At 38.6% G+C, this 20,427-nt stretch overlaps 2 protein-coding genes across 2 annotated transcripts in view; one reads left to right on the top strand and one right to left on the bottom strand.

Annotated features, from left to right (window-relative positions):
• The window catches only part of LOC145481889 (lactadherin-like), a 490,145-nt gene that overhangs the window by 411,628 nt on the left and 58,090 nt on the right, over positions 1-20,427 (bottom strand). The gene's annotated exons all lie outside the window — the stretch shown is intronic.
• On the top strand, positions 1,719-19,368 carry LOC145481847 (uncharacterized). Its single transcript, XM_081460406.1, has 12 exons — positions 1,719-2,050; positions 4,596-5,183; positions 6,424-6,483; positions 6,686-6,842; positions 11,722-11,822; positions 11,987-12,034; positions 12,905-13,024; positions 13,246-13,304; positions 13,932-14,144; positions 14,748-14,860; positions 15,439-15,614; positions 16,058-19,368. Exons 1-12 carry the CDS (start codon positions 1,823-1,825, stop codon positions 16,232-16,234), a joined length of 2,040 nt encoding a protein of 679 aa, XP_081316532.1. The 5' UTR covers positions 1,719-1,822; the 3' UTR covers positions 16,235-19,368.

The raw sequence follows: 20,427 nt of genomic DNA, 5'->3' as shown, positions 1-20,427 counted from the left end.
GTTCATATCACAGAACGAAACAGAAACTTACATGATATGCTTATTTGACAGTCAATTCTTGTTTTGTAAAAGAGCAGGAAGTGTTGGTGTCAATACTATAAAACACTCTTCAAAAGGCTGTGGCTGGTTTCCATAGCAACCATTTTGAGTAAAACTCTAGAAATTTAATTTCTCTTCTTGAGTGCAATAGCACACAATTGATCTTTCTTAACCATATTTAAACAAACTTTTTGGTCCATATTGAGGGTACCATACCACCTTAAGGGAGAGGTTGGCCGTTTTTGCCGCTTTTATGCCAGAGACGTCAAAGCTTCGAAGACATTAAAGCCGCTTGGTATAAAAGCGGAAGCTATCCACATTTTCGATCGCTTACGCCAAACCCCTCACGAGAAGGGATACTCCGGTACTCCCTGTACCTGTAATGCCCTATACGGACCGGACGGGGAGGCTCTGCCCAAAAGGAAAGCTCAGTTCAGGTTTCAGGTATATAGAGCAGGCCTATCCCGATCGTACTCGTAAAATGCTGGAAAGTTGCTTAATGGAATGCCGAAAATTGACAAAAAATCGCCAAAAATCCAAAAAGTTGCTACCTAAATTTTTTTATACTGTACTTTTATATAAACTTTAATTAAAAGCCTTATTTTTCGTTCTTCACAATAATAGCTAACATCGGTCAAGAAAAAAATAGCCTGAAACTTAGCCTTAAAGAGTTGCCCCCAAATATGGGCGAAATTTAAGGGTTCTCTTAAGTCTAACGGAACAAAACAATAGAATAGGTCTGCGAAACCTTGTCAAGTGAAAGGAGTGTTCAAAAGGTTGGTGAACATTAAAAAAAAAATCCGCATAAATTGAAGTTTTCTACGAAATCGTTGACTTTTTCGTACTCGATACGGTGCTCTAAACTTATATTTGGCTCAAAAGTTGCTTAGAAAGGCAAAACTTGCTCGAGATTGCTAGAACCGCAAAAAGTTAAGTCAAAACGCCAAAAGTTGCTCTGGAGTTGCCGAGCAAAATCGGGACAGGCCTGTATAGAGCGGTAGGGATTTTACAAGTCGAGGTAAATGGAAAGCTATGAAAATCTGTCGTTTAGTTATTTTAAAGGGCCTTTAATTAAAGTATTTCGAAAAATTCAATTTAAGACTTTATGAGGCACTAAATCAGTGAAAATGACTGAAGAGGAATTGAAGACCTCTTTTGGTGACTTATTCATGATACGGGCCAGGTTATGAAAACATGTGAAACTTGGGTACCTTTAGTTATTTCAATCAAAGGTATACCAAAGGGTACCTTTCATGTCGAAATAGTATACAACAGAGTGAGCCTCTCCGTAAAAACTTTGTAGTCGATTCCAGTATGATTTTTGCCGGGTATGTTTAAGAACTTTAATTTCCTTCAAAAGTTGTCAGTGACGCATTTTTACATTATTTTCATAGAAATTTCTTGAAATAATTCTAGGGAAATGCTAAGTGATTCCAAAAATATAGTCAAAGGGGGCACTGAGGAACTGGAAAACGAGACCAGGGAACAAGGTACCGGGACGGCAAGCGGGGAATTTCTAAAATAGCAAATATCTAAAAGAAGAATAAGGAAATAAAATAGGGAATCTCTGAAATGGGGGAATCTTGCACAGGGTGTAATCAGTGTAGCCGACCAACTATATATTAAAGCAGCCCCACCCTCCCACCATAAATGTTATGCAGTGCCCAAGCTGTGCCCAGACTTTTATCGGATGTAAGGCCCGAGACGATCTGGGTAAAAGACTTTGAGGAAAGCACCGTAAGTTGGTTGTAAAGAAGCTGAAGAACAGTAAGACAGCTCCAAAATGGGGGAAGGAGTGATCGATATAAGCGTTATTGAGTACTTTCAGACGGGGATTTCGCTGGATAAGAAAAAGCGAAGAAAAATTCTTGACTTGTTCAAGTATTTAGCAGGCGGGGAGAGTCCAATAGAAGCGGTAGAACTGACTGTTCGTCGAGATCGGAATCTTCGTGAAGGACAGCTGAAGGCGGTTTACGAGATGGTGAAACTGGTGGAAAACGCACCCACTTTGGTAAGTAGTTAACAAAAATACCTAAACAGAAAGGTTTTCCTTCGTGAGATAAAGAAGCATGGTTAACTTTTTTGTGATAGTTAGCTTGAAAAAAATGTATATCGCAGTGGCTCACGCGCTCAATAATTAAGGTGTGAAAATATGGCGTACGTGTAAGTTAAACTTACAGGAATATCTTGTGAAAATTTTGATAATTTGGTGATATCGGGTGCTATACTGACTGTTGTTTTGAGGAGCAGATTGGAATTTTCATCATAGTGAACTTCTTTGTGGTTTCGTGGACGAATTTTGAACGTTTAACTGTGAAAGACTCGAACTCACAGTGTATAATTTTTGATAACAATGCTATATTTAGCCACACGGTAATGAATATTTGAACTGCCAAGGATTTCTATGAATGGTCGTTCTATGAATATCAAGAACTGTAAATAGCAATTTTTACTGGTTGCGGAAACTGAAATGGCAAATCGATAGTGCATCTTCCAGGCGGAATGTGCAGTTTATGTTGGGATTGGGTTGAGTTTATTGCTGTTTTCTTACATGCGAGCTTGCATGTACATTTTAGGCATTGTAGTTAGTCAATAATCAGCCATGTCTACTGCCCTGATTCCTGTGATATCAAGTCACTGAGCCTGATATCAACACATTTTAGGCTGTTATTTGGGTACCCTAAATACCTAATACCTTTATCAATTATGATGTCCTTCAACAACACATCAGGCTTGGTTAGTCTTGCCAAAGTACAAATATGCATGCACCAAGGCTGGTGAAATATTTTCACTGATATAAACAGGAAATTGGTTTGTAGAGTGAAAATATATATTCCAAAAATCCCATTCTCTTGTCTTATAATTTTATGTGACAAGTTGCAAGAAAAAATGCCTAGCCTGAAACTAAACTTCATCAATATTATAAGTATTGCACTCAGTACTAGTACGTGTGGAATGAAATCCTACTTTTCACATCAATTGAAACAACATTGCAAATGATTTTTTGTGTGTGTTGCCTTGGTGTGTTATCTAATAAGCAGTGCTCTCTTCAACATGTTTCAAAACAGTATTTACATGCCAAAGTTCTAGCAAGACATGCTGCATGGAACTTTGCCAAGCGTAAAAGTACCTGTTTTCCTACTTCAGTACTCATGAATAAAAGATCATAAAGGAAAACATGGCTGTGGTGGTGCCAGGCTATCTTCTTCTGTAGATGATGGATAGTTGTACATTTATCTTTTTATTTTAATTTCTACATTTTTCATGGAGAGGATATACAGTCATGTATCAAAGGTTAGATACAGAATTTCATGAAATTTCTGATGCCTACCTAAAATTTCGTGTAGAAGTTACACTCTTCTACACATCGTAATATTTAAGAAATAGAAAACGTGTACCGTGTTTCTATCAAGTTTTAGTATAAATCTACTAGCGTTCTATCATGAATGCTGTTATCTGATTGGCTGCGCTACCCACTCTTTATTCTGTGACAGATAGTGGGTAGCATATCAGTGTGCCCTTGTTAACAAAATGACGGCCACTTCGTGGGGTTTTCGAAGTGTTTGTAAAGAGAAATGAGATAGAGTTTTGAACAACTAGTAGATTTATACTAAAACTCTGGATTATCTGCTCTTGATTTCTATACGTGATAGAAATTGAGAGCTCATAAGGTAATTGTTTATTAGAAACACGAGTGGAAGTTTGGGAGAATGAGAAATACTGTGGGAACACAAGCCGACAGGTTAGTGTTTCCTCAGCTTTTTTAAGTTCTCGCAAACTTCCCCAAGTGCTTCTATAACTCGATAGAAACACAGAGAACATGTTTTTTATTTCTTTGAGAAAATTTTGTTTCGAAAAAAGAAAACATTTTGTTTACTTTGATCATCAAAATGTAAATTCTCTTTGCTCGTACCATCATTACGTCAACTGCTCATGCTAGTTCAATTCTGTGCTTCTATCGAGTTACAGAAACACAACTTAAACCAGTTAGCAAGCATAGTTTCTTTGGGCTTTTTTCTAAAAGTATTTAAGGGTATGCTGTTAGTGTCTGCTTATGGAAGATACATGTATCCATCAAAATGTTTACCTGTGAGTACATGTACATGTATGTGTAGTTTCCACACTCTTGCTGTATCATGAGTTTGTCAGTAACAATCACTCATTATCCAACCGCGGCGAATACCGTCCAAATAACAGCACAAATATACAGCGATATTGTACAGTTATTTGTACAGTAGAAAACCTATTTGCCGGACAGGTCGGCATGCACACGCAAAACTATCACACTCTCCCTCTTTCACTGATAAATTTATTGACTACAGCAGTTGGATGATAAATCTCTTTTAAGATGTTTTGGTGTGTAGTATCGCTGTATATATTTACTCACTGTTTGTATTTTGACTTGCCCTACAGGCTCGTCAAAATACGGCACAACTCGTAAAAATATACAGCAATACTACACACCAAAACATCTGATAAGCTATATCTATACACATATACATGTATTTGTTGAAAATTCTTTATAATTATTATTTGTTGTCTTGTTCTTCTTACAGAAAACAGGGAGCCCTGAGAAGAAAATCCTCCTTAGTGTTCTGATTAGCACAAATCTTCTTAACTTTGTGGTCAGACTTTTATGGATTCGAAGTCCTGATGAATGTACAGAAAAGAATGTACAACCATGGAATGCAGCTCATTTTAACAGTTTAATGGTCTTGAAGCACATTCTAACCCTGCCTCATTACACTCAAACAAATCGTACCCAAATCATGGAAAATAATACTGTGGAAGCTCTTTTGGACTTCTGTGATGCCGACCTTGATCTTTTGGGTTGTTACCCTGCGGTGTGCGCGTTAAAAACCTTGTGTTGCCTGGAACATGAAGCTTGTGACAGAATTGTCTTCTTAAATGCACTTTCAAAAATTGGAAACCTGATTTTGAAAGACAATTGCCAGAAAATGATTGTCAAGGCATACAGACGTGAACTTAAACCATATGAAAAACGTGTCTTAGAGGACCGGTTTGATCAGTCTGAAGAAAATTTCAAAGTTATCCAGGTGCCGTCCATTGCTGATCGTGCATTGAATGTGTTACGTTCTTGGAGCTGGAAAATGCAGATGGCAGGAACTGTAATTATTCTTCAGGTAAGTTAGACAGTGTTTACTTTCTCACCTTCTCCACTGTGAGCAGGGAAAACCTCTCTTCAGCAATGACGGGGGTGCTTTCAAACAAAATCTATACAATTTTGTCAGCAGGCTTTTAGTCAAGAAGAGTGGGCATCCAAAATGCATGGTAGGATAAAGCTGAAACAAGCAAATAATTATATATAAGTAACATGAGAAAAATGTTTAAAACAAAATTTTTCCTTTTAAAAGTGGGCATCCTCTGGATGCCCAGAAACCCATCTGGCTAAAAGCCTGCATGAAATGGGTAACAGAGACTCAATTTTAACTCAAGTGTAATTGAATAATTTTCAGAGTAATTTTCCCTTTCAACAAACCCTATAATGTTAAATTGCATCAGTAACACTTTTTTGGTTCCTTGTCCAGTGACGATTAGTAATGTTCAGGAAATTTTGATTTAGACAGAAATGAAAGAAAAAATAATTTAAAGTAGCTACATGTACAAAATTTGAAAAGGAAATGAAACAAACAAGTGCTTTATACTCAGTGACATGTATCCTGGGTAGTAAGTTTACAAACAATGCAATGTTCTCTATTATTGGACTCAGGACTGAGGAGGTGGGTGGTGTGCACGTTGTTCTTTTGAGAACCTCCCAAAAACTGAAAGAAAAACAAATTAAATAAATGTAGGTTGAAACAAATAAACCTTAAGGTCATTCCACTGAAATAGAACCTGCACTGAGATTTTTGTGAAACTTTGCCTATTGATTGTTTATATTATAGGAACTTAAATTTTGAAATAAAAATGAGGGGTCCCCATGTTCGTTTAGGAGCAACAGCACCTTGTTTATACCCATATAAATCCTTATAATAGCACCATGATTGTAGTCACGATTGCTTGCTAAATTCACGTTTCCGACAATTGCGTTTTGTTCTACACTGAGAATTGGTCCATATTTATTTTACACAGAGGAATTTATTACTCAGTTCAAAACAACAGAAAAAATGATGATTTACCTCTATGGCGAGGTCCAGCTGTAAAGAAAAAGCCGCCATTTTTTAGTGTGCGCGTGCTAATCACGCGTGAAATTATGCACAGTAGGAATGTGTAATGCAATATGGGGAATAACCTTAAGAGGTTGAAATCTTGTAGAGCTGATACAATTTAGTTACAGCATGTACAACGTATATTAATTCCTTTATCAAACAATTTGCAGCATATTATTTTGTGCGTAAGGTTATGCATTGTTTTGTATCATAGATTGCAGAGCAGAGTGATCGATACAGAAAACTGGTTTTTAAAGATAAAATAGTATGGAAGGTGAGTCTTTTTCCATTACCAGAACAATGAAGGTTGAAGGAAGAGAAACAGAAAGTACATCAATTTGTAAAATACTGTAAAGTCAAGACATTTCCCTTGCATTTTATAACTAAGTTATGGCTTATTGAATTTTTCAATCTCTGCGAATTTTTTTTTCTTTTGTCTCTAAATTGTACAATAACATGTATTTATCATCATGCAGGCTCTGGTAAAATGGTTTCAAACACCAATAGTTACTGCAAATGACAGTAACATGGCAGCAATGTGCATGAAGATCGTCGGCAAGTTGTGCCTGAGTGAGGAGCTCAGCTGGCAAATGATTGACAAGAATGGACTCATGACATACCTGGAGGATGGAGGTTTGCTATATGCGACTTTTAACTTGTCACCTTTGCAGTGACATCCTTGTACATACATGTACAAATTATACTTTTTACTAGGTGAACTTATCAACTGGCAGATGTCTAATATTTCACTCAGTTGCTAAACACATTGTCTGTAATTGAAAGGCCGCACGCAAGAACGTCCCCTAGATTTTTTGGCCATTTTGAAAGTGCTCAAACATAGCTGAATTTGGCATGTAGGCTTCGTTTTACCTGAGAAACATTGCTCTGAAATTGTTTTGGTTTGGGCGCTCTTCGTTCTCGAGAAATAACGTATGCCAAAACTCAGTTTTCCAAGCGGCACCTTTTGGAGATCTTTTGTTGAACAAAAACAAAAGAAACCTTCTTACACTGTATTATTTTGTTGAACAGCAAACAGGCAGACTGTTTATAGCGTATTCCACTGAATCTTAGCTGTCTTAAAGTCAAAGGAAAATAGTATATAGAGCGGAAATCTGGGAACAGATTGTTTACATTGGTTATTGTGACATGAGCACAACACATGAATCGATGGAGCGTCAAACAAAATACCATTGAACAAAAAAGAGATGTGCTGCATTAGAGCTCTGTCAACTAATATCTTAAGCATTTTGTTAAAGTACCTTGTATGCCTGCCTGGTGGTTGAGAGGCATCATAAAGCCTCGATAAACCTGTAAGTCATCAGCACGTTTTAAAGAATCAAAATGTGTTCTGAAACTTCAAAGGCAGCTGATATACCGTAATCGTGTTTTCGGCATTCGAAGTCAGATCGAGCCAGGCAGCAAAGTCCAAGAGCAGTTCTTGCCCAAGAAAAATACCCTCTCGTGAGTTGTGGCCCATTTGCCAAGTGTTGCTAGTGTCAAAGTTTGGAAAGCGAGAACTAGTTTTTGTCATGTTTTCCCGCGCGCGAGGTGTAAAGACCTTTTCAGGCAGCATTGTGATCATGTTCTGCTCGCGTTTCTCGAACTGGTAACTATATTGTTTCGGCTTTTTTCATTTAAAGATAATAATGGCCAACAAGTAGCTATCGATTGTAACATGGATCTGTGATCCGGGTTGCGTTGATTTTATTTCATATCAGCATGATTTGTAGTGTTTTGAACTTCTGGGATCAGCAGACATGCAGATGTATGAAGACCTGTACGTTGCGCAGAAGGGTTAATTTGATAATCTGTTAGGCGGTGTGTGACATAAAGCTACGATCGCGTTTGTCGAAAAACATGTATTTATCTCGTGATTTTTAGCCATATAAGACGTTGCTGTATTTGGAAAAGTGCTTATTTGATGTTTATTTGTTCAGTGCAGATAATCATTGTCCCAGATAACCAAAGTAAGTTCCAGATGTTAACACTATTTTCCGACCACCATATTTTACCTATTTAAACCTGAAATCAACATTTTTGAGCTTATACGTTGGGTGAAATTAACATTTTGCTACATACATACATACATACATACATACATACATACATACATACTTTATTGACTTTCCCTTTAGAGGCTTTTCAAAGACAATACAATAATAATTTAAAACTACTTAAAAACTCTAAGATTCATTAAGATTAATTAACTAGAATTAGAAATCTATAAAATCCTTAATAAGTTTACGTTTAAGATAAAACTTAAAAGCAGATACTTTCTCGAGAGTTTTTAGAGCGCTATCCATGGAGTTCCAGATACTGACTGTTCTGTAGTAGAACGTTCTCTGACCACTGGCAGACTTAAAAAGAGGAATGTTCAGCATTTGTGAACTTCTTGTGGCATGTCCGCTTATTTCTCCTCGCTTACTGAACTGGGAAGACAGATACTCCGGCACGCGAGATGTTAGACATTTGTAGGCCATGATAGCGCTCCTGAAATATAACTGAGTCGCGACTGGTAGCCATTTAAGCTCTTTTAAAACTGGTGTGATGTGATCATATTTGTGTGTACTGGTCGCAATTCGAGCGGCAAAGTTCTGAATACCTTGTAATTTATTTATATTACTTTTTGATGTATTCGCCCACACGTTCGAACAATAAAAAAGTTTACTAAAAGCTAAAGTATTTATAATAGTTAGTAGGGTGCATTTGTCAAAAACATGCTTTGTGCGGCTTATTTGACCGAGACAAGACATACAGGAGGAGACAGTTTTGGTAATGTGTTCGTCATAGGTCAGGTTCTTGTCCAAAATCACCCCAAGATCTTTAGCGGTGTGCTCCGGTACGAGTTCTCTTCCCATGAAGGTGAGGCTGGGAGTGTCCAGTCTGGAATGCATTTGCCTGCTGCCAAACACCATGAGTTTAGTTTTGCTTGGGTTCAACAATAAATGGTTGTTGGAACACCATTGGCCTATTCTATGCAAATCAACTCTTAAGTCAGCAAAGGCGTTTACAGTATCTTTCATTTTGAAGGATATAACTAGCTTAGTGTCGTCCACATAGCTCTGGACGCTGCAATTCTGTGGTGCTGAAGAAAGATCATTTGTGTAAATGCTAAATAAAAGTGGTCCCAGTATACTTCCCTGAGGAACGCCACAGACTATGGGCAAGGGCTCTGACAATGTTGAATGGATTCGAACCACTTGTCGTCTATCATTAAGGTAGCTACCAAACCACTGGATAACTGGGTCTGAGGCGCCTACATCTCGCAACTTCAAAATTAGGGTTTCGTGGTTGACGCTGTCGAATGCCTTACTCATGTCTAAGAACACTACCGAAGTCAACATCTTCTGGTCTATCGCTTTAAGAATAGTGTCGGTTGTTTCTATGACAGATGTTTCGGTTGAGTGCCATTTTTTGCTGTTTTCTAAGTGAAATCAACATCCTTTCCGTCACGTGTCAGGTGAAATCAACATTTTTACCTATTTAGACCTGAAATCAACATTTTTGAGTTTATGCAGGTACGTTGCGTGAAATTAACATTTTGCTGTTTTCTGAGTGAAATCAACAACCTTCCCGTCACACATTAACATGAAATTGGCATTTTTACCCCTTTAGACCTGAAATCAACATTTTTGAGCTTATATGTTGCGTGAAATTAACATTTTGCTGTTTTCTAAGTGAAATCAACAACCTTCCCGTCACAGGTTAACATGAAATCAACATTTAAACCTTTTTTGACCTAAAATTAACAAATGCACGAAAGAAGCATAAGAGTCGCACTCGGCTATCGCCTCGTGCGACTCTAGCTTCTTGAGTGCTTAGCAAACCTCCCAAGTGCATCCATAACTCAATAGTACACACTATGACCTTACCATTTGTTTTATAACATAGCATTGAGACATGGGAACAACAGAAGTCCTTTTATTGAGCTACATCACAAAAAAATGTTCCTGTAGTCTTACATGACAAGAGAAAACAAGCACGCGAAAATTCAATCATGACAACTGACTGCACACCAGTAACGCAATAAAGTTTCATCTTCACACAACTGTGAAGACAGTTTCGCATTTCTGGGAGAGGGACGTCAGCCATTACCTTGGAAACAATGTCTGTCAAAGGATTTGCTTTGTAAACATTAGCACACACGTCAGCAGCGTACACCCATGGGCAAATAGTAGACGCTAAATTAACCAATCAGAGTGGGCGCTTTGCTTTAGTTATGTTACAATTGACATTTTTGAGCTTTTATGTTGCGTGAAATTGACATTTTGCTGCTTTCTAAGAGAAATCAACATCCTTGCCGTCGCGCGTTAACATGAGTCAACATTTTAACCACTTTTGACCTGAAATCAACAAACTTGAGCTTATATAAGTTGCGTGAAATTGACATTTTGCGGGTTTCTAAGTAAAATCAAAGTCCTTGCGGTCGCGGCGGGCCGATCCTTTGTTATAATAAGCTGAGGCAAGACTTCGACTTACAACAAAGGCTTGGCTTGGCTATTATAACAAAGGATTGGCTCTGTTTATCATAACAAAGGCCTGGCTTCGTTTATTTGACGGACTCGGCGGGAAAAGGCGTCAAGTATTTTAATCAAAAGTGAACTTTGTCGAAAACGCTCCAAATTTCGCATGCAGTTTCTTTCAGGTATGTTAAGCAATGTCCCGTAGTTTTTGCACCAAAGTTCACTTCGTTCTCGAGATATTGTGTATGCAATAAACCACTCAGTTTTTCCAACCTGTGTGCCTTTTTTGCATACGTTATTTCCCGAGAACGAAAAGCAACCCAGCGAAAAAAAACTTCAGAGCAATGTTTCTCAGGTGAAACAAAGCCCACATGCCAAAATTCAGCTAGTTTTGAGCACTTTCAAAAATGGCCGAAAAATCCAGGGGACGTTCTTGCATATGGCCTTTCAATTAGTCAATTTAGCAGCTTTCTCTTCCAAAAGTGTCAGCTTTAAATGCTTTGGCACTATTTTGATAAAGGCCTCAGTACCAATAAGTACTCTTGTTACTTCAGTGCCCCTGTTCTGTTTCAATGACAGTGCTATAAGGGTACTGTACATTGAGGTCAGCCATGATTTGTCTTTCTTCTGAATTTCTCACATAATTCCTACATGCAAGAGAAGACAGTAAGCACCATGGTTCTCTGTGTTTGTCTTTCTCTGTCCCTAATAAGCAAGAGGCATGATGACCTAATGCTTAGTACGTCTGGGTTTAGGCCCTGGCCTCACTCATTGCTGTAGTTCAGGCTTCTTGATGCAGATACATGTATGCACCCTCTTTTGAGCTTGCAAGATAAAATGCATGTAAGCTCTTTTCTGAGAAATGGTACAAGTACTGTTAAGGTGACCCACATCTTTTCTCTAAGTGGAGTAAAAACTGACCAAGGGGTAGTGAAAGCCCAACCAAAAGGTAAGACTAACCTATGTCCATGTACATGTATGTATGTGAGAATACATACATACTGTAAGAACTGGGAATTACTAGATGTAGCTTTCTTTTTTCTATACAGTACATTTGTCTAATAATGGGCCATTGAATGCATATCTGGAGGTGATATTGCAACTGTCCACTCATGATGGTCGATGCCGAAACAAGATATTGGAAAGTGAGGTGAGATTCCGATAATCAACTATGTAAACATGGAAAGGTTAACTATTAAAAAAGTCATGAAACTGTTAAATATGCAGAGTACAATAGACAGTATGAACTGCACTTGTAGTTGTAGTATTCTGTTGTCATGGGTATTAATGAAATGTTGTTATATTTTATTGCAGGAAATCCTGCAGACACTTGCAAGGTACATGGTCTCTTATCACAAAGAGGTAAACCAGGTTTCTTACATTGATATTAGATATTACATTTACTGTTTTAGATAATGTAACCCAACATTGACTGTTTACCTTAATTCTTAATAGGTACATGTAATTAAACTCCCAAATAAGTTAAGGTTGCCCTATGCATGTACCATGTACCTTAGTTAATATAGAATCAGTGAAACTCAATACAATTTTTTAAATTACAATACATGTATGCAGCTGCTGGTTTCTTGCTCATCCTCTCAGCTGGTCAAATTGGAATTTGGAAATGTTAGTTTTTGTGAAGGGAGGAAAACCAGAGAACATGGAGAAAATCCCTTGTAGCAAGGCAAGAGCCAACAACAAACTCAACCAACATCTTGTACATGTATGGCACCAGGCCTGAATTGATCCTGGGCTGCATTGGTGGGAGGCGAGTGCTCTCACCACTGCACTGTCCCTGCTCCACAAACATTCTCTGATTACAACTTTGTAGGGAAAAAAATGTCAGATCAAAGAAATATATTTTTTCGAAAATAGAAATGGAAATTACAATCCCCATTTAATATGTTTGGAGTTTTGTTTAAATCTGTGATGTAATCTGAACATGCTACAGTACACCTTTTAAGTTGAAAACATTCCTAAAGTTAAGATAGAAACATCAAATCTAAAAATAAGATGTATTAAGATGGGGCTGGTGGTGGTAGAGGGGGTGGGGGGGGGGGGAGGGAGAAGATGATGAGGGTACAGATGGTGGGTTAGAACAGTGTTGTAAAGCAGACCCCCATTTTGTGTTCTGGAAACCCAATTCTGGGACTCTTTTTCCATCCATTGTTATTGATAACTTTTCTTACTTCTAACAGTTAGTCAATTTTAGTCCTTTTTTCTGTGCTACAGATTCAAGGTCCAACGTTACGTGCCATCGCAAACCTGGCAGAGTCTGAAGACAAGGCTAAGAACTTGATAAAGTGTGGCATTACTCCCAAGAGTACCACGTTGGTCATCACATGTCATCAGGTAGAGTTTTTCATTTGTCACAACCATACATGTATACATTGTACCAGAAACCATAGTGTTTCTGCTTGAAACAAGCACTTGGCTGGAGTGCCTCTTAAAATATCCATAATGATGTATTAAAAATTGATTTACATGTGTGTGACATAGTGTTTTTAAAATATTTTTAGTGACCTTCTGGAGTACAAAAAATATTCAATTGTTATTGTTGTTTTATCTCCCAGCAACCAGCTATTAGTCTTGCTCAGAAGATAGAGAAAGTTCTCAAAAGAACTTGTGAAAAGTGAGTAATGACAAGGATTGTAGAATGTTTGTAACAACTCCCAGGAACATTTACATTGTACATTTTGCCATGTTTAGCTTTAAATGTCTAGTTACTTACCCGGTAAGTTCTAGCACTCAGTCTGCACACAAGCCAAGTGGCGCATCAGGCCAGTGCTTATCTCCAGTTTCCATGTAGCATTACCCAACTAGGAGTATTTCTACTACCCCCTGGATGGGATGCTAGTCCATCACAGGGTCAATGTCAGCATTAACTGCATTATACACCTGTGTGGAGTGAGGCTCTGCGAGAGTAAAGTGTATAAAGTGTCCAAGAATACAACACGATGTCCCTGGCCAGGGCTCAAACCCTGACCAATTGATCCGGAGTCGAGCTCACTTACCATGAGGCCACTGCACCTCCCCTATTTGTAGTACTGCATTAGTCATCATGTGTGGGGCCCGATGCCTATTGTTCAGTGCACTAAACTCTGGATTGGGCAATCCGTGTTCAAGCGCTGGTAGGGGACATTATTTTTAAAGGAAGTGTTTTTGGACAAGGCAATTATTTACTCTCACAGTGCCTCTCTTCACCAAGGTGCATACAGTCAAATATATTAATTTTTTGCCACCTTTTACTGTAATCCAGAGAATGGAGAGAGGAAGACATCGCATTTGGAAAAGAGCGTTTAGATTTCTTTCAATGCCGAAATGAAGACACTGCGCAGAATCTAAAAGATGAAGGCAACAAAAAATTCAAGTTAGGCTTGTTTAACGATGCAGCGAGACTTTACACAATAGCATTAAAGTTTGTGCCTCACTGTTTGGAGGTCAGCAAGGCAAGAAAAGATGGTAGTCGTTGGTAAGGAAGATTTTATCGTTGTCAAGCTTTGTGTAGATGTAGATAGAAATAAATCAGTTTTCTGATTTATGATTGTAATTTGTACTAATTTATTTTAAGTTTGCACTTCTTCTGAGTCTTTCTCACGAGACGAGAGTTGTGCACCCCACTGTGGTGGACTTACTATTCGTAGAATGCACTCACTTTTACTAGTAACGAGAGTGGGATCTTCTGTAAAAGAGCACTATTTGGGGGGATTTTACTGCATATTGTATTTGGTCAAAACCGTACTAAAGTTTTTGAGTATGTACCTTTGCTGATACTTAAATTTAGAACACAGAGGTGAAGATATAAATTAATACGTGTAATGTTTAGTTTGCTGGAACGTCTTTCATTTTGAAGTCTTGAAAAGCCTGTGCATTTGTAGGCATGATTGCATCCTTTTAGTGCACTAATGCAAGTGAACAGAAAGATCATATATTACAACTGCGGAGAAACTGATGGAGACATTATCTAGTGGACTAATGTAGCAATTTTCATCAAAACCAGACCATTATTTTTTTCCATTATTTTCAATTTGAGTTTTCAAAGTTCCCGTTAAACACCATTTCGTCTTCCCTGCAGGTGGGTGTTACCAGCTGTGTTGTATAGTAACCGTGCGCAATGCCACCTAAACAACTCCGATTGGGACAGCGCCCTGCGTGACTGCAATGAGGCCATGGCAAGATGCCTTGAAGGTTTGTTAAGAATCTTTGATGATTTCAGAGCCAATTTTTCAAATCCAAGGGGGCATTAAAATAGTAATTTGCTGAGGTAAATGGGGAAGACGTGAAGGCATAGTGGTTGCTGGACAGCGGCTCTTGTCCCAGTCCTACATGTAGCTGGGGTCACAATGTTGTGTTCTGTAGTTTGCTCTGTCAATTTTACCATCCACTAAAGATTACATACATGTATGGTTAGGAGCAGACTGTTAAAGAAATTTTACAAAAAAGATTTGGCAGGGGGGCCGGGGGGGTGGGGGAGGGGGCGCTGTAGCCTGCGATGGACTAGCACCTCATCCTGGGTTAGTAGCAATGTTCCTAGTCGCCCTTTGCTACGGAAACTAGGATAAGTTCCGGCTGTCTGGATCAGCTTCCTCTGAATGCGACTTAACCTTTACCTTACCTTACATGACATGCGGCGTAGAAAAATGCATAAGATGTGATTATACACCGTCAAGAAACACAAGAGCAAAGTTGAGAAACATCTCTTTCACAATGGTTGAATGGTGCCTATTTGATAACCTGTTTTTGATATTTCGCATTTTATTTTTCAGACAATGAAGAGTCGGACAAAATACTTGTAAAAACAATGTTCCGGCGTTCCAAGGCGTTCACGGAGTTAGGATACCACTTCAGAGCACTGAATGATATCTCGTACTGTCTAAGAAACCAGGCAGCTCAGGTACACCAGACGCCTGGTGTGAATAATTTTCAGTCTTATTACTGGGAGGTAAGAACTAGTTTAGGCTTATATGCAGTTATTTGTCAGTTGGTAAAGTCGTCTTAGTTCTCGTGGCAATGTCCACGTTCGTTTTTTTCCGATTCAAACATAATTTTCCCGCTCTTTTCGACCGCGGTGTCCCATGTACCAGCTTTTCCCGCCATTCAAGCGTAATGAAACTTTCCCACTCTTTTAACCGGAGTCTGTTGCTATTGACTAGAGCCAACTTGAGCAAAGCGTGTGTACGTACATGTATGGCGCTTAAGTGTACAATAGCTGTTCATTTAAGTGCTCAGAAGAGATTAGAAACGTAGAGAAGTGATGGTGTTACTTTGCTTTTTCGCGAAGCTATTTTCGACCTCCACCTTTCCTGAGTCGTGTTAACGTATGAACCTCTGTTTCTCGAAAGAGCTTTAGTAGCGGTAAATAATGATTGTCTTTAAAAATTACAGATCGCGGTCAAATACCGTAGTACGTGTGGCATGGAGCCGATCCGTCGGTGTGGCAACTGTCTCGGCGGAGAAGGAGAAAAGTTAAAAAGATGCGGTAACTGTGAGGAGGCATACTGCAGCCGTGAGTGTCAAGTGTTGGCCTGGGAACTAGGTCATAAGAACCTCTGCAAAAAGTGAAAACAGTTCTAAGTTGACATTTTAAGATTAAGTTGAAGTATTAAGTTGTAAGTTGAAATTTCTTGTCGTAAGTTGAAATTTGAAGGTTACGGTATAGTTTCTTGGATCGATTTTTGTTTGAAATTTAGATACACTATATTTGATTGCCAGAAATAATGTCATTTTGGCCGTCAGTAGCGAAAAAAAGTCATTCATATTTTCTTTCTTCCATCGGGCCGTAGATTTATAGCAAATTCTTAATTCGCTTAACGCAGATAATCTTATTTGGTTTTGCAACATTTCCTTTGAATAGCATTCTTAGTTCTGTAAGCTTTTAATAATATAAATCTTTATAATGCCCTTTCCTTTCAAAGCGCTCTAGAGTAGCGCTTTTGTGGAACGCATCCGGGAACCTAGACCATAACCGTAATCAGCATAAGAGACCTACATCGCTGTCTCTTGCCATGAATATGCCGCGATCAGGTGTCCTGACCGCAGCAAGAAGATCAGGTCGGTTATAAAATTTAATAGCTAAAATGTTGTTTTAAGGGGACAAAACTGAATAACTAGAGTTACGTTTACTAACAGCTTTGAAAAATAGTCGTTTTAGGCCCAGGTCAACAAGCGTCGAACTTCGCATGAGACGAGCTAAACTGAGCGAATCAAGTTCATGATAAGTTCGACGTTTGACTCATCTGAGTTCGCCTGACTGAATTTAGATCAACCAACACGTTTTATTCGTCTGAAGCAGACGGATAGAACTTGTTGGGCGATCTAAATTCGAATTAAGTTCGGCGTTTGAGCCAACGGTCAAGCTTTACCCGTTTGGATCGACTCAAATTGCAATTTACAGTTCGTCTCATGTGAAGTTCTACGTTTGACTTGGGCCTTAGAGGATAAGAAGGAGCAGAGTAAACAATGAGGTAGTGTTCGTTGTAGCTTTTTTAGTTCTTGTTTTGCGCGATACAATTCGTACAGTACAATCTTGACGAGGCCTTGTTGGATGGACCGATAGACTCTAACGCGATAGAAACCAAGAGCAAAGACTCTGTTTGTTTACAGGACAAATCAGTGGTTTTTAATTATCTTTTACACGTAGAAGATCAGTCAAGATGATTGCGGATTTCTCTATGACAAACAAAACACGAATACAACTGCACAGTCTAGGTTTCTGTTGTCTGATTCACGTCCAAACGCCAGTTTGGAATTGCGAAGTCGATTGAAACCTAAGGACATTTGAAACCGAAAGCTATCGACTTATTGTACTCGCGATGTTTTATAAGGAAGAATACTAAGAAGTATAGCTCGAGAGCGCGTTTCGGCCAACCTGCAGCGTTTAGAGAGTTCCTTATAATTGGCCAAACGAAACAATAAATTGACAACTCAAGCAATGCCTCTAGCCCTAAGAAGGAATCGAAATAGAGGTTTTAAAGTGCTGCAGATCAACCGGCGCGTTTGCAAAGCAAAGCCTTATTTCCTGATGTCATCGCATCCAACAAATGCGAGTGGAATAATTGTTTTACCTAAAAAAAAAAAAAAGAACAGCATGAAATACCATGACATATCAGTACACATTGCTAAATGGCAATTTTTTTTTAAACTTTGTCCGGATTCTCGTTGTTCTTAGTCAATTAGTTTGCTAGTTTACAGGTATCCCATAACGCAGCCTAAGGTTATATAGCGTATATTTCGCTTTAAAAATTGTTGTTTCGACTACTATTTTGAGGTGAAATGTTTCACACCATTTCCAGTCGAGAAAGATTTTTCAAAACCACCGAGAGATTGTAGGCCAGTAACGTATCACAGATGTATTTGAAACGGGTGTGAATGGCAGGATGGGTTTTCACGGAGCGTCTAATTCGTTGAAAATTTCACGTGAATGATGATGCAAGTTTTAAAAGCATTTACATCACCAATTTGCAGGTGAAACAAGTTTTGTTTTGTATGTGATAACTGGAGAAAGCATGGGTGTATTTTATTATTACTATTTTTGTCTCTATTTGTGGTGTAGATTGCAGAGATTTCAAACGTAAAACAACCTTGTAATTTACACAGCGTAACTAAACGATAAAGTAGCTGATATAGAAAATAGGCAAGGGTTAATATTGAGGAGTGTCTCGACGAAGAACAAGATCAGTGTACTCAGAAAGAATGCTACGACTCCCATCTTAAAGGAGCCACGTCACGGTTTGCGAATCTTGAAAAGTTAAGCCTAAATTCTTCAAGTTCGTTGTTTGTAATCCGAGTTAATCTTCTCCATCCTTAACCATCCTTGTTTCTTTCTGGGTTATTATTATCTTTTTGGCGTTTTTCTATCTTAGTAAACTATTAGTCGCCGGTTTCCTTCAATTTAAAGGTAATTTTGTACATGGAGAAAATAACTCAAAATAACGTGACTGCTTCTTTAAGGTTGGATAGCGAGGAAGTTTGTCTCCACTTAAGGACGACAACTTGTACTCTGAACAGCTCCACTGAGCATGTTTTAGTGGAAACGCGTTTTGAAGGTTAAAAGCCTAGATTTAAGGGGCGTGTGGTCGGGTGGGGGTCACATTTTGTCCTTGAGCCCTCTCCAAACGGGAAATGTCTGGCGATAAAACACGACCAAACATTGTTTGGTGACCAAACATTTTCCCGTTTGGACACCTTGTTTGATCATGTTTGATCGTGTTTGATAAAATTTGAACTACAACAAACATTTGATCAAACATTGTAAAACATTTTGCTCGTCTGGACGGTGATCAAACATAATTGATAGCGTGTGGCCACTCAGTACAACATCAACATGTTTGGTCACCAAACAGTGTTTGATCGTGTTCTGTTGTCAAACATTTCCGGTTTGGAGAGGGCTTTAGGGATGCGTCCCTTTGTGATCGTCTGGATCAGTCACTGGGATTATTGCGAATCCAAGGAGCTGATGAACCCACTCTGGGTAAGGGCTCGTCGGTTCCTTTGTTGCACCTTGATCCGAGTGATCATGGATCGCTGATCCTGGTCCTGATCACCCCAAAGGAATGCACCCTTAATCTTGGGGTCACTGCGCAAACGCCCTAGCCTGTTAGCCCCTGGTTAACAGCTTTACCATTTTGTGTGATTTAAATTTATAGTTGTTATTGTTTAATTTCTCAGGGGATTAAAATAAAAGTCTGCAAACTGTAGCATATTTGTTTTCTTTTGTTGTTTGCTTCATTTTACTTAGCCAGTAAAATAAGGTAGTTTTTGTTTATGACCAAAGATCATCTTATTAAAATAATGTGAGTAGTCATACGGGAAGTCCTCCGCAGGGTTAATTTTATCAAAAGGTAACTCGTCTGCATTGTTACCTAAATGTTGTGGCAAACTATCGTTAATAAAGTCTGAACTCTAATTTTGAAAATTACGGTGTTGGGCTGTAAATTTCATCATGTGGACACAAAGTTGGTTAGTAGCGGACAATCGAACGATTCTATAAGTGACAGTGAAACGTAAGATCAAAACTGTCCGCTTTATAGTCCACGTCCAAAGTAGTAACAATTAAGCGACAACGTGTTACAACGTCGGTTATCTTAACTTGACATCAGACTTCTTTTTGTCGAAGCCAGCTACGTATGTAGTTAGAGTAGCAGTGATCTGATGGGATGAAATAGCCAGTGAGTACACGAGTATTACAAAAATTGCAATTTGTGCAGCTAACACATGCATTGACTGAATGGTGTGTCTTGTGGAAGAGACCACGAAAATTTCAGTTGTAAAACAGTTGTTGTCATATGACCCGTACGGCCCGGCGCGTTATTTCCTAAGAAAATCTTCAGAAAAAGGTCCGGTATGTGTACCATACGCATCGAAGTTATAGAGCAGTAAAAATCCGTACAGCCCTACAAGAGACGCGCAAAGACCCCGAAAAAATTGACGCGAGTTAAAATTAATGACGGAAAGAATTCAGTTTCTGAAAATGTTGGTTTTTTCTAAATGAGTGATGAAAGGGAACATTCTCACAACGAATTTTACTATCCTGGTACAAACTATCCGATTGAGCTCGAAAATTATTACAGATGATTCCCCAGTATTCTACTATTGCATAGTGCATCCTTTCTTCGCAGAATATCACGCACAATTAGCGCGCGCGCATAAACAAAATTGTGGCTTTTTCTAAACGGCCTGGCTTGCGAGATTTACATTTAAAAATCTTTGTTAGTGGTTACCTGACAAAGAATGAGTTGAAAAATGCGAAAATTAAG

The sequence above is a fragment of the Orbicella franksi genome, chromosome 3 (genome assembly GCF_964199315.1).
Source record: "Orbicella franksi chromosome 3, jaOrbFran1.1, whole genome shotgun sequence".
In the NCBI taxonomy this organism is placed as follows: Eukaryota; Metazoa; Cnidaria; class Anthozoa; order Scleractinia; family Merulinidae; genus Orbicella; species Orbicella franksi.
The sequence above is the reverse complement of the archived record's forward strand: the minus strand, read 5'-3'. Positions and strand labels throughout refer to the sequence as shown.